Raw genomic sequence first — 27970 nt, forward strand, 5'->3', positions numbered from 1 at the left:
ACCTGACCATGATATATCCTTTAAGAACTTTGGGGACTATCTCTATAATTTCTCGATCTGTTCTTCCGTTCTTCAAATGGATTTGTTTGTCCTTGTTTACAGAATCATTCCCCCCCGATTTCCATGTTGAGATAAAAATGGCAGAACTCGAACCTGGGGCCGAAAAGAATGACTCAAAGGTATAAAAATATTGTATTATTGCAAATTTTTATATAATTTTCAGGAAATTTGAGGGGTAAAAACTATTCCGGATGAATCTAGTTAGGAAGTGAATATTGGATCTAACATTATAGTTTCCATAGTTTTAAACACACACTAGCTCATTTAATGGTTGGTCTTAAAAATTTGGGGTAATTTTTTTTAGCCTTCAGTGTAGAAGGTGTATTTTTTGGGTGTAAATAAATTTTTTATCCATTATGATCCCTGGAATGGATCCCAGCTAATATCTAAACTTTCCCTAATATTGACTTTCGAAGTTTTTTTTGCCATGTTCTTTTATATTAGGAGGAGTGTGAAGAGGTGGAATTTACAGAATACCCACCAGACAACCATCTCAGATCTAGAGTTAATATTTACAATATTACTGGAACGGTTTTTAGAGCTCATAGGTAAATTATACCTATTCATAGATTTTATCAGCTAGTATTACTTGATGTTATTTTGGCGATAAATACTTCATTCTAGACCGGTGTAAGCTGTATTTGTTTTTGGACGATAATTATCAAAAAATTTAGAATAAAAATTTTTTTTAGCTTAATTTGACAATTTTGATCATTAGGTACGAATCGATGTTTCAAACCTTTTTTAATGTTACAGGTATGGCATCTACATATCATTTGCCTACGAGGGAAAACAAGAGATTGGAGTTCTTTTCCCTGGAAAATCATTTGTTAATGGTTCCAGGCTTCTTGGTTAGTTAATATTTTTTTTTTATTTAAGATTGAATTATTCTCTAATGACATCTTATTGCACGAACTAGAATCCAACAGATTATTATAGTAAATATTTAGGAGATGTAGTAAAAACGGACCAGGAGTTGAGTATCCTGTTTTATCCAGGCATGACTGTTTATGCGGATTTAGTTTCTCAGGTAAGACTATGCAAAAATGCTGTATTTTTTTTAAAGTTGCTTTTGTACGAAAGTTTTAGGGAAAGTCAAAAGTTTTTCCTATGATGTTTATAATGTAGCTTTTCATAAATATGTAGTTAGTCATCATACGTCTGCCAGTACGCCTGTTCAGTAAATTTTCCATAACCTTGCACTAATCTTTTTATTTCAATCATCTAATTATCTCATCTTATGATTGATTTTCTCTCTGATTTTCATTAAAATTAATGTTTATTTTGTTTCTTCAAGTGTTCTACACGTGTAAGCAGTGTTCTGGAGCCGGAGCCGGGAGCAGCAACATTTTTGGTGGAGCCGGAGCCGGATCCGGAGCCGTATTTTTCGTTAAAAACGGCTCCGGCTCCGGACTAGCTAAAAATGATTTTTAAAGTAATATTATAATTTGGCAACGGTCTATTTCCATATAATAAGCTGAAAAACTATTGTTACTTAACAAATAGACACACATCCTTCTACTTTTATATAGCTTTAATCAAATAAAAGCAAAATATTTTATATTATTTATTTTATTTTATCAAATTCAATAATGAAAAAAAATTGATATATTAATTTTAAGGTAGGAGCTGGAGCTGGAGCCGGAGCCGGAGCCGCATCAAAATTATACGGCTCCGGCACCCTGCGTGTAAGACACAATTATCATTGAATTTGTATGTATTATAGTCATTAGTCAACTTTTCTATGAATAACTAATTATATTTTAATTTAGCTGTCTCGGTTGGTTCCAGAATCAACTCCAGCTATTGGAAGCAAAGTTGAAGAAAAGGTTTGCTTATTTGTCCATTTATATTTTAAAGTTTATATATATCATTATACATATATATAAAACCTAAATCCACGTTTTCTTATCAATTGCTTAACTGGTACAGTAGTAAATGCCCAGTTCTTCATTCAATAATATTATTTACACGAACTGTGTAAAAGTGTTCAAGTTAATAAATGGAATATGGGGGGGGGGGGCGGGGGGCGTAATGATATTTAAACTTAAACAGTGAGAAAAATGGTCTATATAGTTAGACAATTTTACTCGCGGTTTAGGTTTAAATGTCATTACGCCCCCTCCCCTTTTTAACGTCAAACGGTAGATAATTTAAAATACAGTGTGTGTTTTTTTTATGAGAACTTTTTTGAAAGCAATTTTACCCCACTTATAATTATCAGAATTTAATGATTAATGGCTTATTTTCTTCGTTTTTTAATGCAATTAATAGAACATTAAAAAAATATTACAGTTTTTGTTTAAAAAGTACAGTAAAATGTAAAATTCAAAACTTAGGTGTCAACAGCTAAAAATGGTTTTAGCGCATTTTTCTTATGTTCAAATCTTCTACCTTTTGCAATAATGGCTGCAAAACGCTTCAAAGTTGAGATCTAGAGCTAAAAATTGATACAGATACTATTGGGGACATGTACTAAAATATATCAAAGTTTGCAGGTCATATCTTAATCAGGGAGGGAGTACTGGCCCCCTAAAGTTGACTATTGAAAATCCAATTTTTTTCTTGCAAAGGGTAGACGATTTGAGCATAAGAAAAATGCGCTAAAACCATTTTTATGGTGTCACCTAAGTTTTGAATTTTAGATTTTTTTGTACTTTTTAATTAAAAACTGAAATATTTTTTTAATGTTCTATTAATTGCATTAAAAAATAAGCCATTAATCATTAAATTCCGATAACTATAAGTGGGGTAAAATTGCTTTCAAAAAAGTTCTCATAAAAAACCACACTGTAGTATTTTTTTTATCTAGTAATTAAAACATTTTACTATCCTTAAGTGGAATACAACCAAATAAACATAAATATGAAACTAATGTAGAATGAGGAGAAAAAATGTGGCTGGGTTATAATGTACCTGTGGTTTAATGGAATTGAAAATAAACCAGGTAAGGAACTTTTGTTCTGTAAAAGGTGTTTTGTAGGGTTACCCACTACCCACTTATGGGAGGATAGGTCCATGGAAAAAATTGGATTTTGCGATATCCTTCAAAGTGCTTGGTGGAGTACATCCTCTCTGGCTTAATGAGTGTTTAGGCTTAATGAGTGTTTAGTTATTAAGAATTGATTTTAGGTAGAACAACTTCTATATATATTGTCTTAGACATTTCTTAAGGAATTACTAATTTAATAGGTATTTAGGTATTTATTTTCACATCTCTTCTTTCATTATGAATTTTATTTGAAACTAATTAATTTTTGATTAAAACTAATAAATTATTTTTATTAAGACAAAGTAAAGCTAATGAATGGATCTGATTTCATCGACGAAGAATTATCTTTCAGGTTTGAAATTTTACCATTATCTTAGTAAACACATTAAAAGTGTTTATAAAAGACCATTTTCCCATTGATATGTCTATTAGATTAGATTTTTTAGCTTGAATTAGGTAGCGTAAAAGAAAGCATTTGAAGCAGTAAAGAATGATTCATTTTATCCCTTGTCTCTTGTATATTTTAGAAATATTTTCAATTTTTATATTATATTAAGAGTTGACTTTTTATTTTAAGTTGCATTTTCAGGCTTTATTTAATCACATAATTTATTTTGATACACATAATAAGAAATCTGCAAATTGCTAAATTAAAATTGTTTTAATTCAGAGAACGTTTAGATGTTCTGAATGCCAGAGTTATGGATGATTCTTTTGAAGAGATGGAAGCTTCTCCCATAGTATGTATTTTTTTTGATGGAATAGTTATTTATCGCATCGTATTATATTCAGCATTCCGCGGATATAAAAATGTAGAATCATAAGATTTAAACCATTTTTTTTTATCCCCGAGATACCGAAGGCACGAACTAAAAAAAAATTTTTTTAACTTTACGATTGTACATTTTTATATTCGTAAAAAACTAGATATAATACGATGCTATACATAATTTTTCAGTATGGCTGAGAACCGGTTCTAATCCTCCGAATATTAATCGGTTTCAAAGCTATTCTGGAAATGATATTTCATAGATTTTTTTTTAATGGGGGAGGGTAATGTTTTGTAGACGTATTTTGAAAAAAAAATATTTAGGCATCCAGGTTCTAATTCTAATAATCTATATTTTTCTTTTTGTAAAAACAAGCCCAATTATCCTTATTTGAATTTATTTTAGGGTTTGGACGGGTGGTGGCCGTGGGGTACATTTTTTGGTAGGCATTTTGACAAAAAGCACTTAAATGATGAAAATTTAATTGAAACACACAATTAAGTATTTAACATTGATGCACGAGGGGAAAAATTTAAACTACCTTCCAATACAATAAACCTTTCCTAACAGATAATTTATTTTAGATTAAAGGATTGATTGTTAATTTAATTGTGTAACCAAGTAACATATTATTGCTTAACTCTAATGTATTATAAATTAGGACACAGGACTGTCAAGATGGTTTGTAACAACAATTCTGATGCCAAGACCAAATACTGCCATAGATCATCCAGATGCGGCTACTTTCAAGGTTGCTGTAGTATTAACATTCTAATGTACTAAATGTGCCTGAGTTTTACTAAGTTTACACTTTTTTCATCTTCTATCATTTTGTTTGCATGTAAGGATTATTTAAGTTTACAGCCCCTTGACAAAAACAAAAATAATAAAGGGAAATAATAGCAACCCCTGTTAAGAAATAAAGGGGGGGGGGGGGGGGTTTAATTCAACCATCTCGTAATCAATGTATAAATGGCACTTACAATTCGAATTTCGATCTGAAATTTTGAATGAGTAATCCTTGGTAGGTCTATTTTCCCTAAATCGAACAAAATTTCCGATGGCAATTCAAATTCTAAGTGTCATTTACTCATTGATTACGAGATAGTTGCATTACCCCCCCCCCCCCCCCTTTGTAATTGGAATTATAAAATTGTAAAAATTAAATTGCACTTCAAGCGCCTAATTTTCATCTCATCAAAAGCAAACTTTAACTATTTTAAATTTAAGGATTGTGAGTTTGTTTTTTTCATCGTTATTGTTCTTAATTATTGTTATTTTGTTTCTTAAGGGAGTGGGAGGCAACATAGAATATATTCATGAACCTCATGGTGGGATAGTTGACTGTGGTGGCACAAGAGTTTACTTTCATAGGTCCAGAGTATTTATTCAGGTAATTCTTATCTTGATAATATCTTATCTCATCTAGCTGTTATGATTTTTGAAATTCAAAAGGTTTCATTATTTCATGTAATCTAATACAGTTTAAATATAAACAGGTATAACCAAGGAGTATTCAAACTTAGAATATTGCCTTCAGTAATGTATTTTTGAGTTACACAGAATTATCTTTTATTAAAATTAAAGTTTATCTTACACAATTTGACCTATCGAGGTTATGAATTTGATGATGTCCAGTAAATTTTCTTGTAATTATGTCAATGTTTTCAAGTATCTTAAGGCAGAATATGACTACATTCATCGAACATTGAATATTCCTAATTTTGCAGGGAGTTCATTTGAGTGTTACTGTGGATTTGAGAAGTGTCCTTCAGTTACAAATGAAGGTGATAATCATATTTTTAAAACTTATTTTAATAAACATGTAATCTTGGGTAAGATAAATACTCCTCCTATTAAACAAGGACTAGGTATTTTGGTTTTAAGTAGCACTAAACCAAACATTCGAGTGGACATTATTTACTTACTTATTTGTTTTGTTGCGCTGAAGGAGAGTCTTTGCCCTCAACCAAAAATGAAGTTTCAAAAATCTTTAGCTCATAACAAGCTTTAATTTTCTAAATCATCCCTTAATTCTAAATCTAATGCCTACTATTATATACCCACAATTCTTTGTGCCTAAGAGGGAGCTAAAAATAGGCACATCTTATTTCCAAACTTTTTTCATAAAAATGGCCGTTTACCTAATCAAAGGGTTTGTTGTCAGTAGAATGTTGGCCAAAATGATTAAACACTTGTTATTTATATAAATAATGATAATAATCCTTATACTAAAGTAACAGGATGTCTGTGTGTTTGTACTGAAGGATCTCGCTTACCGCTGAACCGATCGGGTTCTCCTATCAGGAGAAATCGCCCCTAGAAAAAAATTACCCCTCCCGAAAAAGAGACTTGAACGAAACATAAACCAATTATTTCTGTAATTAGATATTTTAAATAAAAAAAACATTCAAAGTGGCACTAGAGGCCTCTAGGGGCATAGCCGCTAGTATACCTATAAATCATTACTTGCTTAAAAACATGCAAATGTAGGTGACAGTGGACTACACCCCCAATGAGGGTGATCATGGCCCTATTTTTGAGAACTGTCCAGCGCCCTACCTAGCCCTACTACTGTATGTAGGAGACTATCCATCTATCCCGCATATCAGACACACGCCCTTCCCATTATCAGAGGTTTGTTTTATATTATTATTTATAATTTTACTAAAGTTATTAAGATAGAAGAATGTATATATGTGTACGTACCAATCATTTTAAAACTTTATATTTTCTTTTGTGACTGAATTCAGAATTTTAATTCTAGTTTTCAATTTTAAGGATGAATCTGCCAGGTATCTGGTAGCCAAGATTGTCCAGTTTGATCTTCCAGACAAGGGCCAGGCAAGTGGGGTAAGTTTATGACATTTTCTCTTTATTTTAACTCTCTCCTCTTTAATTAAAATCTGTATATCAACATTTCTTGGCACAAAGCGATTTCTATTTTAAGAAGGCAAATATTCATCTAAATTTAAATATTCTTTTGATTAGCATTCCTCTAACAACCTTTCAATTGTAAAACTAAATTTATACTACTACGTGTTGAAGAATGGAGTCTGTTCTAGCAAAAAATTACTTTCCTAGGCGTTTATAGCAGCAGTTGACAACAACTATGAAAACTATCAAATCAAACAAATTAAAGTTTCTAACATGGTAAATTTTTCTTTAAGCAGGTCGAGTCTGGAATTGCTGAAATATTAAAGCCTACAGATCTTAATACTTTGGCATTCACTAAGAATTCTTTTAAAAGGTGAGTTTAACAAGTCAGAATTGTTTTACAGAAAATAACCTACATAGATATTAATTGACAAAATATTTTTTCAATTTTCTTTTTCTATTGAATTAAATTTTTAAATTGTTGATATACTATTTGGTTGAAAGAAGTTTTAGTTAATATATGCATGTGTGAAATTTGTTTTTGAGTTCACTCACCTATTATTTTCAAACAATACATAAAGGACACTAAAAACTTACCTTTGTTTCTTGTTCTGTCAGAGTGTTGAGTATTTTTGTTAACACAAAAACTTAAATGATTAATTTCACAACTTGTTAAGAAATACCTACAAAGTTTTTATTACTAGAATTTAATTAAGTGCTCTCACTCAAAGAGCCTGTTGAGCTTTTATACCCCCTTCTTATTTTGAAATAAATGGAAAACAAGGGGTTGGTAGTTTTTTTCGTATGCATAACCTCTTCTGGTGGCCCTACCCTGCGGGGCCTATGCCTACAGATTTACCCAGTATCCAATATAATAACTTAACCTTACCTGCTAAACGACCCCCCCCCCCTCCCATTTATTTTCAATTTCCAAATGAAAGGGGGGGGGGGGGTGTTTTCAGTTTTCCACAATGAACTTTGTGTGAAAGCGCCTTTAATTCCAACTGTTTTTTTTCTTCATTTTGTGGCAACACTGTTTTTTTATTCAGGTATGTGGACGTTGACAGTCCCATTCAATATGTCAGATTTCATAGAGATCGGCTTTTCCACTTGGGGGCCCTGCTGCAAAATGCCGACCTCCAGTTCTTCTTCAGCGCATGCGCGTTTGGCATGAACATATTTTATTGTTACGCTGCGCCTATTGAAAAGTCTCCATTGCTACCAGAGACGGAAGAAGCAGTTTCAGACAATGTATTCTTTAATGGTGTACAAGGAAATGATAATTATATTATTTATTTCTCTTGCAATATTATTTATTAATACCTACTGAATAATTTTTACGTGGCTGGTGTAAGCTATCAGTAACAGAATTAAAGAGTCTAAAATTTATATAAAAGTATTAAAGTACTTAACTACCAAAACATCATGTTGGCTCTTTCTAAAATTTTAAACAACGTCTTTTTTTCTGTTACTTTTGCAAAATGAATACCTACTTACCTACCTAAAATTTAAAAAAAAATATTCACGAAGGTTTTTGAATATTTTATTAGTTATTGTTGTTCAATAACAGCAAAATTGCTTCTTATTTCATTCTTTCTTTTTCAACTATGCCTTCCTTTTCCTGTTATTTACAATTTTTGTTGTTATTATTGAGTATAATAACACAATAATTTCTTAGCTTTTCTTTATTCGAAATTACCATCATCTGACCTTTAATTTAAAGGTCTGAGCTTCTTATATTTAATATTGAACTGCAGCTTGAAATGATGCACCCAATTATGTTTTAATTTTATACTTGAGTTGCACCAATAAGCAATAAATTAACTTTCCTTGTGCTTTGTTCCCAACCTAATAGTGAAACACGAGGTAACACTTGGCTGGAAAGGAAGCGTCAGCTTTCTGCATGCCACAGGTCAAGGTGGGCTGACACTGACGCCCAACACTCGCGAAGACACCCTGCTCTATCCCAGGGTTTTCTCTTTTCAGTCCACCAAGTTTCTTGGTAGAGAGGGTATGGACATAAGGCTGTATGAGGTGAGACTATTTGAATCTCTCTCTCTCATAATATTTATTTCTCAATTCTGTCTCTGTCTTTGGTTTGAGCATGCTAATTGGGGTGCCAGTCATTAGATAAGTAACAGCTTAAAGTGATCAGTTTTTTTATAGAATATTTAAATATTCAATATCTTGATATCTTTTAGTTGTTAATGTTATGTTTTAGTCTATACTACATACTTTTTAGTTTTTTTGTTGGGCTAAGGTGAAGGAAATATATATTTAAAATACAATCATAAGATTTAATGATTTTCTTAAAACAAGCATGATTAAATAAATGGGATTTTGATTTAAATGGTTCTTAAATTAAACACAAACCTAATAAGCTACGACAAGTAAACATCTAAAGATGTTTCTAATAATTAAAAATCAAAAGCGGTGAAATTTATAAACTGTAAACATTTTTTAGCATGTTTTAAGTTCAATGGGAAAAATGGTTAAGCATTTATTCTGCAGATTTTGTTATATATTTTAATGAGACTAAACTGAAGACAGAGAAGAATTGAGAAAAGAAAATGGCTGCCAGCGCCTTTCTGAGCATGTGCAGTGGTTTAGGTCAACTTATCTAATAAAGTTATTGGAGGAATAGGTATTGTGTTGCATGGGTTTTATATACAAATTATTGGGATTATTAACCACAATTTTGAATTATTTCACACATTCCAATTCCTCCTGTTAAGAGGTTTAACTAGGTCATTTTACAGGTCATATTCACAAATGTCGTCTTCACAATCCATTAAACATCACAACCTTACAACCAACCCATCTCCAATAAATTCTCCCATACCTTCAATCTTCATATATAAAACATTATGATTACTTCTTAATTAATGATCATATCATCAAGCACCTCGAACATAACCACTTCATCAATTTTAGATATTGCACAAAAAAAAATAATTTTAATGTCATTAAGGAAATTCATTGTCAGTGTTTGTTTGTTGAAAATCACTCATAATCCATTTATTCATTCATTCATCCTGTTTTCCTGAATTTAAAATTGTTTTCAAGACCCAAGACCTTTACTTAATTCCTAAAATTTAAATATTTTGGATCTTTCATTGTTTATGTATTTTAAGAAACTTCAATAGAATTTTTAATGATGATCCTAATGTCCTTCATATATATCATATTCATTACATCATACTCATTATCATATTTTTTCTAGGAGTTTTAAGTCTGATAATGGCTACATATTAATTACAGGTTTACAGCTAAATTATTTTTTTTACATTTTTTATTTCAAGAAAATCTTGTTCATACTAACAATAACACAACTAGTTTATGTACTAAGTACCATCGAGATATTTCAGTCTTAGAAATTGTCTAATTGGCAGTTATTCCAAATGATTAAATTCATATTGAAAATGGCCAATTTGAAAATGTTAAAATTTGATTTTAAACATTTAAAAAAATTGTCTTGTTATTTCTTAAAGTTTGCCTGAATAATTCGACGGATTGCCATCACTAAATTACAAATATCACTTATGTTTTTGTACACTAACCTTTCTTTGTTCTATGCTTGTTTTAATTTGGAATGCATGTTTAGTTTACTAAATTAAAATTAATATTTATTAAATTTTATTTACATCACGTCACTTTCATTTTTCATTAATTTTTGTAATTTTAGTCTTGAATTCTTTACATTAAAATGTTTTTAGTCAGTGAAGTTTTATAGTACTTAATCTAAAGGTGAAAAAAATATACAATGATTAGGAGATTTATATCGATTTTATTCATTTAATTTATATGTTAAATAGTTTAGAATTCACTATTTAGTTAACTAACCCTTTTGTAGTAAAATCTTTAAAGTCTTTGTACTCTAGCTAGAACCATTCCTTATCCTTAATTTCCTTAATGTGAAATTTTGATTATTTTTTATAGGACATTGTTGAAGGAAGAATTGAATCTCGGGCTAAATTTTTCAATGGATACGCCAGTGTGGTCCAAGGAATCTTTTAATCTTATAGTTCATTGGAAGATTGAAAACTATTTTTGGGGAGGGTTACGGGTACTTGTACCCTTTTGAAAGAAACTTACCTGGATTAATACCACTTTCTTGTTTCTAATTTATAGGTTAATGTTCCCTTCCTGACTGCCAAAATAAAAGGCTAAGATTAAATGATAATTTAGATGATTATGCTTGTGCCAGAATTCATGATATTCTTCCTCCACAGGTAATGTTGATAAATACAAATATCCTACAATGGACGTTTAGTTTTTTTTTTAATCAGTTTTTTTCCAACTTTGTAATTTTTCCGTCAGTCACAAATCGTCCTGAAGCCTGTGAGGCTTTTCTGACCCTTACTTTACCTAAAAAAAGATTATTTAAAAAGGAAATAAGTTTTAAAATACGTTTTTTTTCTCGGTTAGTGCAGTGGTACACTAATCATGATATGGAAATGCGATACTTTTTCTTCTTGTGTTTTATACCAATTTCCAAATGGTTTTTAGGAATGGTTAGATAACCACATTTCCTATTTTTCTAATCAAGGCTTTGTTTTTATACATACAAATAATTTAATATGCACCTCCAAACCCTTTCTAATATATGTTGCAATCCCACTAATGTTTGTTTATATAATATTAAAAGAAGTCTTACAATATTCATTTTACTCGCACTCATATTTAAACAGTCAATTTGTAGAGGCGTCTATGAATAAAATTTTAATGATCCTTTCAGTATAATAAAAAAATAATCCGGGAAAATTATAGGATTAGTGAAATTACTATTGAAAACGAAAATAAGTGTAATAATTGTAAAGTTTTCATATTGACAAAAATGTAAAGGGGATTGATTAATAGAATATACTAAGAATATTAATATTATTTATGCCTTTTTTCTGAATATTGTATGATTTATTTTTGAAAGTACACTTAATTACCATATAATTTCTAATTATATTACTTATTTTAATAACATTAAATAAATATTTTGCATTAGTTTATCTCTTAAAGATAAAAAGTTGATGCATTAAACATTAGTTGATAAAAAGTTTAAATATCTTCGCAGATAAGTCTTGTTAATGTGACTTTTTAACTTTAATAAATAGTTCTTGTTAAAAATGTCACATAAAGAAAGACTATTTTACTTCGATATTTTCTGTAAGTGATAAGTAACGCATACTATGTTCGTTCAGTATTAACAATAATAACATCTTTTTATTAGTATGATAACTTTCAGGAAAACTATATTCTCCTTAGTTTGATCATAATTCATTAATAAGAATTTTAGACCTTATTTAGGTCTTAGGAAAAACGCAGGAGTCGAGTCTCAAACGTCGGAGTGGACTCTTAACCTAACCTAACCTATTTTAGACTATTTTATAGGTTTTTAAAATGCCTAACCCTTGCGGGGGGCTTATTTGTACATTCATATCTTAACCTGACCTAATCTGTATAGAAATACTTTATTCAATTAATATTTTAACACTCCTGCGTTTGTCCATTCTGACGTTTGGGAATCCTGCGTTTGTCCTGGAACCTTTATTTAGATATTCTATTTTTATATTGAAATTATGTTGTTATAGGCAAGCTATGAATTTATTTTTTTCTTGTTGTAGGGCAATTCAGGAGTTTCAAGTGGCGTAGCTTTTATAGAATCAGGCCAACATGCGGGACAAAAGGCTTTGTTCGACAGGTAAAGATTTTCATATTTTTTATTTTTATTAAAGTTGTTTGGGTCTGGAATGTGTTACTCCCCCTTTTCTTCAATTTTTATAGTATTAGTGGCCTCTAGGACTACTTGAGGTGGTGTGGTGTTAAATTCGACTCAACGACTTATTTATTTTAGTTTTAAAAAGAAAACTAAAGAAAAAAAAAATCACCGAATGTACATAAAAATGTCCAGGACCTGTGAAGCTACATTGTAAAGGAGAACCATATCGGTTCAGCAGTTAGCGAGATCCTTCGGTATAGACAAACAGAAAGATATCCTGTTTCTTTTATATAAGGATAGGCCAAATTCCTGGATTTTGTGTTTTTATTTTATATTTTATACTGCAGGAAGGTTTGCAGTGCTTTTGGGTGGAGTCTTGAGCGAACAGATCTTCAGTATGTTTTTGATTTGAATGAACCTTGCTTTGTCAGTCTTGAACCAATTCCAGATTCAGGTAGAGGTTTCAACTTTAACAACCGTTGTTTTCTGTCAAGAAAAGCATATTGAAAAGATATTGTTTGCAAACTTGATAGGTTTTAAGCAATAAAATTGTCCGAAAAAAATCATTGATATAAATTTAAAAAATTGATACTAAATATTGCTTGAATGAATTCTTTTGTAAATCTAATTTTGTCATTAGATGATGTTGAGATAAGGTTACGAGTAACAAACCTCTGGGTGGGATGGCCAAAAGAACACAAGACCTACGCCCATCCCAGGGATATTCCAGTCGGTATGTTTATTTTTTTATAAATACGTAAAGTATATGCTTTTTGTCCCCTATTTTAATCTTTGGAGCGATTGTCAACAAAGACACGAACGAAATAAATCAATTTATTTTTATTTATGCTTTCTAAAACAAAATTTGATTTTTATGTCTTTTTGAAAGAAAGGCATCTAGTTTTCACTTCTTCCACCAATTCAACAAAAAAAAACTTTTTTCTCTTCATTTGTATGGCCTTTGGGACATCTAAAACGATAGTTTCCAAAAAAGGTTGTCCGTTCGTTCGTTACGTTCGTTAGTTCGTTACACTCAAGAATGTTTACACGGTATCCCGTCGTTCGTCCTTTTTTAAAGTTAAAAAAATGCATTAGTTTTCAGGAAAGCTATTCTTGTTTAATGATTTTTTTTGTTGAAGGTAGTATTAATAAGTTTTCTTTAGATGAAAGACATAAGCTCTTATTGTTTCTGGAATCTCACAATCTGACAATCAAAGATTTTCTCAGCATTCTGGCTGGTGAAAGAAGTCCGAGGTACATCAGTTAATCTTAATGTTTTAAATCTTAATCTTATTAACAAATAGTTCAAGAAAAAGGGGTTTCAAGGGCAAATCGTTGTTAGTGCTCAACAGTTATTCTATTTAATGCATAGCACATTCCCACTCTAACATTACTTAATATCTTAAAACTTTACATTCTCCACGCACTATTTTATCATATATTTACTTTAAATCCCTGATTTTATATTCCTTTATTTAAAGTTCATCCACACATTGGAAATATTAGTTTAATCCTCCTTTCTTTTCAGGATATTTATCCCCTTCCGAAAAGATGAGATGAAGGGGACAGTGGTTCAGTTGGATAGAGGTTCTAAATGTAGAGGAATCGGCCTGAAAGAACAAAGACAGGGCAGAGATGCAGGTCATTTTGTTGTTAAATTTTATTTAGACGTTATTGTTACTTAAATCTCTGAAAAAGCTGGTCCAACATGGTAGCTTTTGTTAGAAAGCATCTTATTGACACTTGAATTATTCCAAATTAAGTAACCATTTTTTGGTGGATTTCAACGGAAAGGGAGTGCCTGCGTTTTTTTATGAAAGATAAACAAAGGTTATTACTCATCATTAAAGGTTTTGTTAATTATCTTAAATGCAAACAAAAATTCAACCCAAAATATTGGTTAAATGATCAAAGTCTCCTGCACCTGACCCCCTACTCCGCCCCCTTCAAAGAATTTGATTCAATTTTTTTGTCTCGTAGATGTTTTCAATAAATCTCTTAAATTCTAGGTGCTGTTAGTGGAGTTGTTAAAGTTGATAAGGGACCTCTTATTGGAGCTTTAGTAACATTTCATAGAAGGTAAAATTTGCTATGTTAGAATATAAATCTATATAAAAAATATTGTGTTTTTCTTCAAACAATAGAAAAAGGCAAACTAGAATTTGATTTTTTTCTACTATTAATGTAAAAGTAAAACATTTATATTTAAGTACCTATTTGATTTGAAAAACTTTACTTTTGATTGTTTTTAAAGATTGTAAAAGAATTCTGAACTTATACAGTTGATTTGACAGCTTATAAGATCAAAAAGAAATATATGTCAATAATAATATAGAATGTACTTAATGTAGTTTACATATAGAAAAGTATTTGATGAATACAGGAAAGTTAGAATTTCAAATATTTTAATCTTCATATGAATTCAAAGTTTATTTTAGGAACACGTGGGTACTAGGGTACAATATGGGAAAAGCTGACCTAACCAACTTGTTTATTGAAGGACAAAAGGTCTCACTGGAAGCTGTCGTCATTTCTGCTGATGACAGGTAGGCTTGTAGTAAATTAACATACATAGTTATCCTTACCCTTAATTAAATCAATTTGTATTTCTGTATTATGCATTATCAGTACTTAAATAAAAGTAATTGGATCTGTGTGTGTCTGTATCGAAGGACTGATATGTTTCTCATAGGTCCTGGGAAGGTTTATAACTATTTTAGGGTAGGGTACAACCACCCTCCCAAAAGAAATGTCCATTAGAAAAGAAATACTAAATAATATTTTTAAGTACCGTAAGAGACCGCCACTGGTATAGGAAACATTTATTCAAAAAAAAATTTAAATTGCCGCTAGAGGCCTCTACGGGCATAGGAAATAATTTAAGGTGTCGCTATTATTGAATAATTTGACACCAATTTATGATTTTTCACCCTTTCTGGATATACAAAACTACTGAAGCATCTAGTCGACTTATGAAAACCCGTAATAGGGGAAAACAGTCAAGTCTGTACATTGTACGTACAGCAATATCCTTCCAGCTGTATCCACATATTAACTTCTTTAAAAAAAAAAACCTTTTTGAATTCTTGTTTGAGATTAGTTTAGGTTAAATAACTGTAAGGAGATCCGCGAACTGTTTGTCTTCTGCAAGGTTAGAGCTCAAAAAGGGGACTGGAATCAAGTTGTGGAGGTTAATTTGGATTATACATTCTGTTTTACTCTGAATAAAACTCATTTTACAGAAAGAAGTACCCTGGGCTACCCTACCAGTACAAATACAGAGCCACCCTAGTTTGGACAAGCAAATTTAGACCTAGGAAATTTTCACACTTAATTATCATTTCATAATTTTAGTAAATAGAATGTTATTTATTAAATTGAAAGTTAGTTCACACCAGTTTTATAAATGTTTAAGTTCAAAATTCTCTTTCTTTTATTGTTACATATAATATTATTAATATTTTATATTCTATCTTTTTTCCTTAAGACTTGCATAGTTTAGAGGTGTAGATATTCAAAAGATATAAAAAATTTTTAAAGAACTAGAGGATTTTTTTTATTAGATTAAAAGTATTGTATGATATCGCCATTAGCCTTTTGCAGAAATTAATCAAGAATATTTTTTATCCTTCTGTGGCTGCTAAAGGACTGACATCAAATAGTATAGAACCTTGTTAAAAAAGCCTAAAGATATAAGTCAAGTTTAGTAAAAAGACACCCTGTATGTATTTAAAGATTTTCAAAGTCTAAAACATGGACTTTGTACTTACTTAACATGTTTTGTTCAAATGACTTTTTAATTTGTCCAGGGATAGGAAACATTTATGAGAAAATAAATTAAATAAGGAATATGACAGAGACATGGATTTAAGAGAAAAAGAACCGTTAAGGAGGGGGGTGGGGAGAAAGGGCTTACAGAAATATCTTAACCTACTTTCTTTGGCTTATCAATGGAGGGGGGGGGGGGGATAGGTGAGGAGAGGGAGTAACCGAAGACAAGACAAAGCACATATTGTATTAAATTGTCTTTAGTTTTTCACGGGTATTTGAATAGGTGATTTAATATTGAACTTGAATTACAAATAAAGTTTACAACTTTTATGCAGTTAGATAAAATATACCCAAAAACTTAAAAGAATAACTGTTCTTGTCCGATCATTTGCAAGCTGTACTGTTATTGTGCTCAAATCATATAAGTTTAATAATAGTATGTCAGCAAATTTTCCCCTCTTTATGTTAACACAGATTTTGTTTTAACAAAATTAAGTTTTGCAACTATTTTTTTACCTATAAAACATTAAAAAAAATGTTTGATAGAGAAAATTTTTTCTAGTGTTTTAAATAGAACTAAGGATAAACAAGACTAATAAATATTATTCTACTATCTCTTTCATTTGCACTTGTTTTGCCTATTTTTAAATCTCGCTGGCAATTTTTGTCTGTTGTTTCAAAACAACGGAAAATGTTATCCTTAAAATAAATTAAAAGGATCTCTGTCTCAGGGGAGTCCAAGCTTTTTAATTTGGGGGTGGGGTAAAAATTCACTCCTTTACTACCCCCCCCCCCCTTTGGACGTCCTTGCTCTGTCTGTCAATACTGAAGGATCTCGCTAACCCCTGAACTGATTTGGTTCTCCTTTACAGTGTAGCTTTTCATAGGTTCTGGTAAGGTTTATAGCTATTAGGGGAAGAGTACCATCACCCTCCCAAGAGAAATCGCCAATACCCCAAATGAGTATGACTAACACAGATTGAAAAGAAAACATTTAAGTGCCCCTTGAGACCTCAAGGGGCGTAGTCGCTATTTAAAAAATGCAATGCTGGTCAAAGCTAACAAGGAATATATTGATCTTGACAAGTTATTTAAATTATGATGGTATGGGTAAACATACCTACAAAATCTTTTAATTTCAAACATACTTATCTAGCTGGTTACCCTGTTACTACCCATGGAATTCTTTGTCAAAAGATTTTTTCAACTTTATAGTTTTTTAGTGGCATAACATTACATCTCCACAAAACAGCTTAAAACCTTTCAAGGATCAATGAATATGTAAGATTAAGCGATCCAGTGGTTTATTTGTATGAACACAAATCTTTTATTTGTTTGTGATCATAATTAGTCTAGCTGTCATATAAAACACGTTCTCCCTCCCAGTTTTTTGATGCGGATCTGTTTGTGTTGCAAAATATATATTTAATTTTTAAGGGCAAATTGTTTTAGATGGGCGTACTTACATTTAGGTCTATTTTAGAGATGCTTCGCTTATCAAATTTTTCCTAATAGACCTAGGATTAAACAATCCCGAAATTTTAGATATTGAACAAGTACAACAAATAACTTAATGGTGTAAAAAATTGTTTTTGAAAAAAAAATACATGTTTAATGTTTATAGGTATGGACTTACCGATATTTTGTAATGGGTAATTTATAAAATTATACCTAGTTGAAACAGGAATCATCAGGCAAAATTTAAAATACATAGGATGATTCTGACGTATCTTAATTGCCTTAAACAGTTTTGTGTTACGGGTGGATGTTTTGACTAACCCTTATTAGATTAAAGATTATTTAATTAATTTATGACAAATACTTGTTTTAAAACTTACAATTATCCTTCGTCAATTCCTCTTTTTGGAGACACGTGCTCTTTGAATTATTTTGTAATTTTCCGTTGTATAAAAAAATGAACAAAATATTTTTGTAATTTTAAGTACTATATAACATTGCCAAAACATATTACCTTAATAGTTATAAACGAAAGTGGAAACTGAAGAAACGTTGTTTATGGTTAACCTACTTAAAAAAATAACAGAAAAGCCTCAAATAATAAAAAAATGTATATAAGTGCTGAAGATAATATTTTTAACCCTCGCGATAAAGAGAAGGTCAATTTTAACCTCCCCTCCCTCCCTCAAGTTCCACGCATCTCTATACCCCCCTAAAATTGTTCTTTTCATGTATCTTTGTTGATACACTATAAAAATCTTCAAACACATATTGGTTATTTTGAATGTATCTTAAAGAAAGACCTGGAAAGTAATGTTTTACAGCTTGTTTACATTCCGTCTTAAAATTCCTGTGAACGCATTAAAGCAATTCTTTAAATTTTGAATGGGGAGGGTTGTATATCAAATTGGAAAATACAAATTGTAATGTTTTACTACGATTACATGTCGCAGTAAAAGTTAGAATTTCATATGTAAAACACCACACACTCCAAATGTGATTACAAAAAATCACGTACATAAAGTTATTAACAGTAAAGATTATTTCGCGGAAAAAGACAAATGTTATACTATACAGAAACGATTCTAAAAAACAAAAGTTTATTATCATAACTTGTACAGTTATTCTACTACAATAATACTTTTAGTTTTACTTTGTTTTAAGCAGGGAGTAAGGGAGGGGACAATGGGCAATTAATTCAATCTAGGAGTATTTGCTGAAAGACCTTGAAATCTAGATTTATCCAGAAAATATTGAGGAAATTGTAAAGGGAGAGTTAATACAATACAGAAAACTATAAAATAAAAAGAAAGTTCCAAGAAAAAAGCATTCATTTGAAAATTATATTACCAGCACATCAGACTGACGTAACCATTCTGTAGTAAATAACTAGAAAAATCTTCCTGGAACCCATTCAACTCATTGCCCATAACCCAAACTTTAATTGGATTCTTAGATTGTTTATTAAACAAATATCACAATAAAGTTTTTATCTATGAAATGATATTTTCTGGAGAGAAAAAAATTGTTAAAACCAGCCACATCATAACAAATTAAGTTTATTGATACTTGTCTGCAATATTCAAAACTAACAAACGAGTTAGCGGCATTTTGTGCGCTAAAGTCAGTCAGAAACTGCTAAATTCTTGCACATTCCCTTTAAGCCAGTACCAAAAGTCTAAGACTCCTAAATATTAAATATTTGATCCATTGTCCTCTCTTTTACTCCCTGGTTTTAAGGTTATAGGGCTTCTAATGTTGAAATACATTTAGTTTTATTTAACAATTACTTTACCTTCCAAAATTCTATTATGTTAATTAATACAATTATAACATTTATTAAAACAACTAGCATTAAAAGACTAAAAATGTTTTGGTGTAAATAAAACTTTTAACTAGTTTTAAGGCTTTAACTGTACCAAAAATTGCATTTCAGATATCTTGATATAATCAGATTTATGTAGATATTTCCGACCTTAAAAATTGATTTTATATTGTTGACATAAATAATTTAATTTAGTGTCATTTTATTCTCATAACTTGATGGATGCAAGAATTGATTATTTTTGTTTGTAAAATATTTTTTTTACATATCTTCTAATAATTCAAACTAATGTAATGGTTCTGTCCAATAATGGAGCCAAGGTTTACAGGAATTGACAAATTTAATCATTCTTTTCTAACAAGCACTAGAAAGACATCTTTTACAGATTTAAATTGGAGAGGATGATGAATTATAATTTTTATGATGTGTAAAAAAGTAATTTAAGGCAATCTAAATAATGATTTATTTTTTAGTGTTTATTTAGGTTGAGTTTTTAAAGAATATAGTTTTTTAATATTATTCCTATTAGATAAATTTTATAATTTTGTTCAAAAATTAAATGAGCATGTCATAATATTGAAATAATGAAATAATATTTGTTTACATTAAAAAACATTTGTATATTTTTGTGTACTTTGATGTTGTAACTATATTATAGCTGCTCTTGAGAAGATTCACTAATCAATAAGAAACAATAAATTGTTTTAACTTAAAATACCTAATTAAATGCACTAAATACAATTTTTTGTCTGTAGCTTAAGATTTTGATAACTTTTAAACCGATTGAGTTTTCCATTTTAGGAAAGCTTTACATATGTCAAGGGTTGGTTTAAGGCTGGCTTATTTATAGATTAAAGTTTTTAAAAATGATTTTAGTTTTTTTTCTGCTCTTACCTAGATAGCCCTATATGCTAGGGGTACAGTAGCTAGTTTACAGAAACAGTAAGTTATCCTTTCAGATCTAAAAATATCAGAGGATTAGATAATTTTGAAGATTATTAAAGTTAGTGAATCAATTTTTGCTTTACGTTAAGTGTGAAAAATCTGTAGGAATGATATTGAAAAAACTGTTCCTGAATCAGTTCATGTCAATAACTGGTAAGTAAATTTATCTTTATTAAAATTTGTCATTTGTCATTGAATATACATATTTTATTATAAGTTTATAAGGAAACATGATCTTGTTTAGCATTGTAAATTAAATGTTTTTTTTTGGTTGATCACCTATTTTTGGTGGTAGTAATCTGATTCATTTTGGATGTATTAAAAATGGTTTTAAGTCATACTGAAATATTTTGTAGACATTTTTTTTTGACAAGTTCTTATTTTCATTGGTTAACATTTACAACCTGCTATCGTAACATACAATTATTTTTCCGGATCTACTGCAGTTCACGGTAAAATATTGCTGGAAAGCAATATTTCCAAAAATCGATGAATTTTAAAAGCTGCTAGCTGCCAAACGTCTGAATGTACAGATCATACCCGCGCACCATTTTAAGCGGCATAAGAAGGCCTACAAATAATCTGAAATAGCCAAGATCCAATTATGCACAGGGAAAGCTTCACTGAAGAAAAAACGCGTAAATTAGGTCTTTTTCGCGCATTTCTCTGCACTGCGAGATAATTATGCATTATTGATTTATGGCTATTCCAGATTATTTGTAGGCCTTCTTATGCCGCTTAAAACAGTGTGCGGGCATGATCTGTACGTTCAGCCGTTTGGCAGCTAGCAGCCTTTAAAATTCATAGATTTTTGGAAATATTGCTTACCAGCAATATTTTACCGTGAACTGCAGTAGATCCATTTTTCCTTATCATTTTAAATGGTTAATGAAGGGAAATGGTAGTCTAAAAAAGGGAGAGGGAAAGTATGGGAAGTACAGGTAGACAGAAACGAACACTTATAGAGTAGCTTTGCTACTAAAAATGTTACTCTTTATACATATGTATATGTGTAACCATACAGTTCTTGTTTATTAAATTACATAAATATGTTACATGAACAAAATCTTAATGAAATAACTTTCTAACTAATGATTAAACTTTTACCACAGGCTAAAGAAACGAGGTCTGTCCTGGGATAAATTCCAGCTGCTAGTCAAGGGAAAACTGCCAATTGTTCCGGCTGAGATAGCCACTAGACACAGGTTCAAACATTAATAATTTTAGATATATTTACAAACTAAAAACTTAGATTAGAATAGAGCTATATACTGAAAAACACAGACAGACAAACCGACGTCACTTTAACTGACAGTTCCACTGACATAGATTTGGTTCTGTGTGTGTAGCGAAAGATCTCGCTAGCCGCTTAACAGATATTGCTCTCTCCACTACACATAAGCTCCTCGTAAGTCCAGGAATGGTATTTCGGGGAATAGCATTTCAACCCCTATTAAAAAAAATAGCACCTAGAATAAAATAAAATCCCCCCAAGGGCCCAAACAATAAAATTTCTCACTGTTTTTAAAACTAAAATTGAAAGTTATGGGTCGACTACTCCAACACCTTCCCTCAAGTGACCAAAGAGGCCTCTAGGGGCGTACCCGCCAGTGTTATAGAAGTTCATATTTTTTTCTTCAGGACTAACATGCTGCGAGGTGGTGAGCTGGAAGCCCTGGTTGGACCAATGGAATCTCAGGAAACAAATAATCCTGCCAATCAGGACAAGTTACAGCCCAGGTAAAATTATTTAAAATTCATTAATCTCGGAGGGATATAAACTTTGAAACAAAGAAGCAAGCCCAGATTTATAAAATTTTGTCAATATTAGAGTAATTCATTGGGAATTTCCTTCGTGTTCCACTTCATTACGCAGAAAGTAATATCATATAATATAAATAAGGACTAGAATATGTGAATTATTTTAGATGAAAGAATAGTTTATCGCATCGTTTTATAAACAGCTTTCCGCGGATATAAAAATTTAAAATTATGATATTAAAACTAGTAACGCCGAGATACCGGAGGCACAGGTTTTTATTATTATAATGGTAGTGATACATTTATTTTCGTTTAAAAACTGGAAATAATACGATATTATAGGTGATTTTTCAGTATGGCCTAGAATCGGTTCTATTACAGCGGATATTAATCCGTTTATTTCAACAAAATCTAACATTTTTAGTTAAGTGTTAAGTGCACAAAAAGAAAATAATAGTCTAACATTATTTACCTATGTATGATATAGTTATAATTCTTTATTTTCACTCATTTCTATTCTTTCATACTCCTTATGTCTTTCTAATTATTTGTAAACTATCCCTATAATATACAAACATTACTTGATTCAAATTGATGAAAGATTCTTTTCTTTATTGTTCTTTAATTTGTTTAGATTAGATAACCTGCCAGTATACAGACATGGTCCTGAAGCTGTCAGACTTTGTGACGAAGCCCTGTCTGTGTTGGGACCCTCAGATCCTAGAATTTACAGGTTTTTATTTTTATAATCCTTATAATAAAGTAACTGGATGTTTGTCTGTGTGTTTGTATGTTTGTACCGAAGGATCTCGGTAACCGCTGAACCGATCGGGTTTTCCTTAACAGGGTAGCTTCTAATAGGTTCCGGGAATGTTTATAATTATTTTGGGGGAAGGTACCACCACCCTCGCAAGAGAAATCGCCCCAAGTAACTCATTATTTGTTTTAGGATTATTCAAAGTGACCAGAACGCTCAGATGGCCTTCCACATTCATAAAGCACTTGGGTTTGCTCTTCAGGAGTATAAAAACTTGACAGGACGTGTGAACACCGGAAACTATTCGGGATTTGGAGATGTATTTAGGTAAGGTTTTGAAAATTTGGGACACTAAGCCCAATAAATGTTAAATCTATCTTCCAAAGAGTAGCAATAGTTGGAATTAGTTTGTCGCTAGGATATTTTTATCCACAAAACAAATAGTTACCTAGGCAAATATTTGACGTTAATAATTGAATTTAGTAGAACCTTTTCAAAATAGCGTGTATCAATTTTGAATTAAATGTTTAGATCAGGACCAACCCTAAATCTTGAGGGAGCTGGAGGTATGTGGGACACAAGAAACTCTCCTGTGGATAACAGTTCGAATCTCACAAACCAAGCAGGATCATCGATCCAGCTACCTTTTAATTTTGGTAAGATTGTAGTAGAAAATATTTATTCTATTTAAATCAGTGAGGTTTTTTGTCTGAAGCTTAAGATTTCAATAACAATTGAACTAAATAAATTTTCATTTTACTAAAGCTTGATTAAAGTCCTATGAAAGTTTCGGACTATCCTAATATATAAAGTATTTTTTGTCTGAAGCTTAGGAATTCCATGATTATTCAACCGATTGGGTTCTCCATTTTAGGCAAACTTCATAAAGGTCCATTGATGGTTTTAAGCTACATTATTTTCAGATTTGAGTGTTGGGTTGGTTTCAGGATATTTGTCTACCCATTCCTACCCCTTATGAATATATAGCCCCTAGATGCAAGGGGCGCAGCCGCAAGTTTTTAAGCCTTTGGGTAGTTTCAGGCTATTTTTTGCTTCATCTTGCCCTTTCAAACATAATGTTTAACTACAATGACAACATTAATAAAAGCAAAGCTCTAAATTCAGATGGGTAAGACAAACACTAAGTGAAAATTGCTAAAATTCATGTTATTTATGGACTTACTTACATTTTTATGACTTAACTAGCAGCTGCGCTCCAAGCATCTAGGAGCTCTGTATGTAAAGGAGTAATGGAAATTAGTAAAATAGCCTAAAAACTTATCGAAATCTTAAGCTACAGACAAAAAAGCTTACTACTTTACATAATAGGATTAAAAAGGTGCTTCTCAATTCTAACATGTTTTTATAAACAATATTAGCTCTCAGTACGTATGGAATAATTCTAATTTTTAAAAGCGAAGTTTTTCTATAATCAGGGTCGGTCCGTCCGTACGTCCGTAACGGAAAGCTTTTTTCGTTAATTTAGGCATGTTAGAATTGTCCTATCGACTTCAAATTTTGCATGGTGATTCCTTTAGTATTTAGGTACGATTTAGAAAGCGTAGCAACTCTATAATCATTACCAAAATGTCCGTACATCTATTTTAAACATGTTGATTTTTTTTACTTTTTTAACAACAAAGGGGGGAGGCGGATGTGCCACTTTTTGAAACCAAAACTAAAAGTCAAAGGAACTCAACTAAAAAAAGAGTTACAGGTCTGAGATTTTGCATGGCAGTTGCTTAATAGGGGTACAATATGGAACTATAAAGAAACGGCGGCGCAACCGCCGAGAAAAGGCAAAAAAAATTCGGCGGGAGACGCCGGTTTTCGGCGGTTGCGCCGCCGTTTCTTCACAGTTCCATATATTACCCCTATAAAGCAACTGCCATGCAAAATCTCAGACCTGTAACTCTTTTTTTAGATGAGTTCTTTTGTTGACTTTTGGTTTTAGTTTCAAAAAGTGGCACATCCGCCTCCCCCCTTTTTATGTGATCTAATAATCGGATTGATCAGATTTTTGTATATTGATTCCTGGGACAACTAAGTATAATGTAATAAGCGAAGTCCTATAATCAAGTCCTAAAAATGTAAGTATGTCAATAAACATTATCCTGTATCAAGCATTATTTTAACAAATTTACTTACAATTTTGCTTTGACTCTTATACATTTATATTATGATTATTCATTTCTGACACTATACAAGTGTTAATGTCCGTTTGTCCTACCGTTTCAGTGCTTCGCTTTTATGGATGTTGTCTTGTCATTCTTGTTTAATTATATTATATTTATTAGGAGGTTATCAGCAAGCTAATCAGATGGTGAACAGACTCCAACAAATGGCTATGGAAGAAAGGGGATCAAGGATGCATCAGGTACTATTACTAGTTACTACTTGAACATTTCATCAATAAGGATAACATGTCAAGGAAATTGTCTCTTTTTTTTATAAAGAAAAGAAAATCTATAGGTATGAGAAAAGGAGGGTTATTTAATTTTCGGAGGTAGTGTTTAGAATTAGATGGGGCATTGAAATTGTGATGTAACTTTATGTTCTTAAAAATTGCGACCGCAAAATTGTGATAATGCAGAAATGGGTAAAAATATTAGGGATCTCAAGGGATAAGACAATGGACAATAAATTAATACATATCCCCAATATGATGATAAACATAATGACCTCTTCTATAAATTAGAGTTATTCATTGGAAAATTTGGACACTTCTTGTTTGTTACCTATCAACCAACCAAAATTTGTATATAAGTAACCAAATTTTTTGAGTCAACGAATAAGATAACTTGAGTATGAAACTTTGGTTATAATTGTCATTTATATTCCAATGTCCCATCCCTTAAAAATTCCTAAAATTGTAAGTATGTCCTAAAACAGTATCTTATATTTAACCAGTTTTGCAACAAATTTACTTACAATTTTGTTTAGACTTATACTTTTATATTCTGCTTTTTCAGTTCGAACACACTACAAGAGTAAATGTTTGTTTGTCCTACCTTTTAAGAGCTTAGCTTTTATGGATGTTGTCATCCTTGTTTTAATACAAGTATGTTTTAATTTAGATGGTAATGGATGAGCGGGGACGCAGAAGGGAAGAGGCTAACAATCGACGGAGAGGGGGTAACAACGGCGGAAATAATAATTGGGCTACAGACGAGGAAAAACGTCGGAGCGGCGGAATTAACAATAATAATGACGTTAGGAACGGATATTTAACGTTTGCTTTTATAAACTTTGTGGGTAATAACAAAAAGAAATCAAATAGTTTTAGTTTGGTTAAAATAAAAAGACCTTTTACTGATGTTTTGTCATTTCTCCTAAATTAATAAAACTTAACAATGACTAGGTGCATCAAAGCTTTACTAAAACGATTTATCAAAACAAATCAAATATCTAAAGGGGAGGAAACACCGGTGTCGATGACCCGAGTGGTGGAGCGGCCAGAGGCAGGCGTGACGTTTGGGAGCACAACAGTTTCGGTACAGCCAAAGGTGACCAGCGCGGCGTACCAGCTATCGGCGGTGGCGTGGTGTGGCAACGGCGGGAAAGTGAAGGATGGGATAGCTCCTCGCGTGGTTCTCAGGTATATACGACTATGAATTTAAGAGGCTACAGGAACCCAATTTTTTAAAGAGATTTTGACTGAAGAAAAAGGGTGTTCTAACTTTGTGCCTAAAATAAGCTTATGATTTCGCTTCTAGCTGGTGTAATTTAATAATGAAATTTCTTTTGTGAGGTCTGGAAATTCAGCCTTTTAGCAAAAAGAGCGATGTATTTCCTGCAGGCTTCCTATAAGGGAAAATTACGGTGTCCTATTATTAGATTAGATTGTTAAAGTATTCATAAATAGAACATTATAGACACAGAAAACTCGAATTAGTCATAGACTTAAGTCATATTATATAATAGGAATAGTCCAAAATTTAAACTTATCGTAAGTTCCGGAACTAGCCTAAAAATTCAGTGTTTTTTGTATTTCTTATTTGATTAGTCTCATCATCCATAAATAGATATCTATTCATTTAGGGCAGCAGTATCGGCGTCATTGGAAATGGTGGTGGAAATGGAATGAAACGGCAGATTAACAATCAGGGTGGGAACAACAGGGGCAAAAAGAATCGGAACAACGGCGGAAACGGTAGATGATACTAAATTTTAAATTCATTGTAGTGACATGGACAAACATTTTTAATATGTGGATAAATAAAGGCTGGTTCTTTTTTTTCATTTAGATGTAGCACTTATAGGACTAGGCTTATGTACCAAATTTCAAGAATCTAGCTCAATTATTAGACCATTTTCTCAATGTTTAAGTTTAGATGTCATTACGCCCCCCCCCCCCCTTAAATCGCACACTTATTTTTGTGTAATTCTATGTTTCAAAGTGTTGAAAAACATCCTTAAGTACCTCTAGAGGCCTCTATGTATGTCTTTCCATAAATTATTTTCAAGGTTTGTCTATGTCACTTATTTCAACTAATGTGCCATAAAGAATAAAGATCTTAAATCATATCAAATTATATTATATCATAAAGTAACAAATAAGAAAGCTAGCTTGAAAAATTAAAACAAAACATAATTAAGGCTAGATTTTAAATATTAAAATGCAAATATTGAAATCAAAAATATCAAGAGCTTAAATGAACTTAACACTTAAAAAGAAGCTTAATTTGGAAATAAAGTCACAAAAACTATGAATCAAATGCATTTAACGAGCTTTTTAACAATGTTTCTTGATTGTACAAATTAGAAATACTGAACTTAATAATAATTAACTTTCAAATACAGTAAAATTATTAGAATGGTTATAGAAATAGTATTACTATATTTTCTTCCTAACAAGCACATTTTATATTTCATTGTTTATTATTGTATTTAGTGTATAATTTTTGCCTCCATTCATGCTTTATTGATACTTCTAATTATTTTTTTTTTTTTAATTCATTAGGTACGTGGATATTAAAAATTACTGGAGTATCTTAAAGCTTTAGAACTATTAAAACAACTAACTTGTTTCATTTACAGA

At 31.1% G+C, this 27970-nt stretch overlaps 1 protein-coding gene across 2 annotated transcripts; it reads left to right on the forward strand.

Annotated features, from left to right (window-relative positions):
- The first annotated feature begins 38 nt into the window (after nucleotides 1-38).
- Nucleotides 39-27970, forward strand: LOC145329617 (uncharacterized). 2 transcript variants are annotated; one of them, XM_080173911.1, is made up of 35 exons: nucleotides 39-179; nucleotides 505-608; nucleotides 817-911; nucleotides 1011-1090; nucleotides 1833-1889; nucleotides 2941-3007; nucleotides 3350-3404; nucleotides 3723-3792; nucleotides 4484-4573; nucleotides 5114-5215; nucleotides 5553-5609; nucleotides 6316-6459; nucleotides 6604-6675; nucleotides 6993-7072; nucleotides 7749-7970; nucleotides 8553-8733; nucleotides 10639-10703; nucleotides 10886-10931; nucleotides 12318-12394; nucleotides 12760-12866; nucleotides 13053-13145; nucleotides 13576-13666; nucleotides 13941-14053; nucleotides 14422-14491; nucleotides 14851-14958; nucleotides 15655-15726; nucleotides 20514-20564; nucleotides 21524-21616; nucleotides 22053-22151; nucleotides 22807-22905; nucleotides 23122-23256; nucleotides 23461-23585; nucleotides 25227-25306; nucleotides 26007-26527; nucleotides 26971-27970. In XM_080173911.1, the coding sequence occupies exons 1-34, from the start codon at nucleotides 138-140 to the stop codon at nucleotides 26268-26270; spliced, it is 3306 nt and encodes a 1101-aa protein (XP_080030037.1). In that variant the 5' UTR covers nucleotides 39-137; the 3' UTR covers nucleotides 26271-26527; nucleotides 26971-27970. The 2 variants fall into 2 exon arrangements, with proteins under 2 accessions (XP_080030037.1, XP_080030038.1); XM_080173912.1 differs by having other exon boundaries at nucleotides 6996-7072.

Source organism: Acartia tonsa, chromosome 10 (assembly GCF_053477335.1).
Source record: "Acartia tonsa isolate MP-2025a chromosome 10, ASM5347733v1, whole genome shotgun sequence".
In the NCBI taxonomy this organism is placed as follows: domain Eukaryota; kingdom Metazoa; phylum Arthropoda; class Copepoda; order Calanoida; family Acartiidae; genus Acartia; species Acartia tonsa.

What these genes read in the sequence shown, in the direction of transcription:
- LOC145329617 (XM_080173911.1), top strand. Translation starts at nt 138, where the DNA reads ATGGCAGAACTCGAACCTGGGGCCGAAAAGAATGACTCAAAG. An exon ending in TGGACATAAGGCTGTATGAG is followed by an intron (nt 8,734 to 10,638) that starts GTGAGACTATTT and finishes TATTTTTTATAG; the next exon opens with GACATTGTTGAAGGAAGAAT. An exon ending in GCTGGTGAAAGAAGTCCGAG is followed by an intron (nt 13,667 to 13,940) that starts GTACATCAGTTA and finishes CTTTCTTTTCAG; the next exon opens with GATATTTATCCCCTTCCGAA.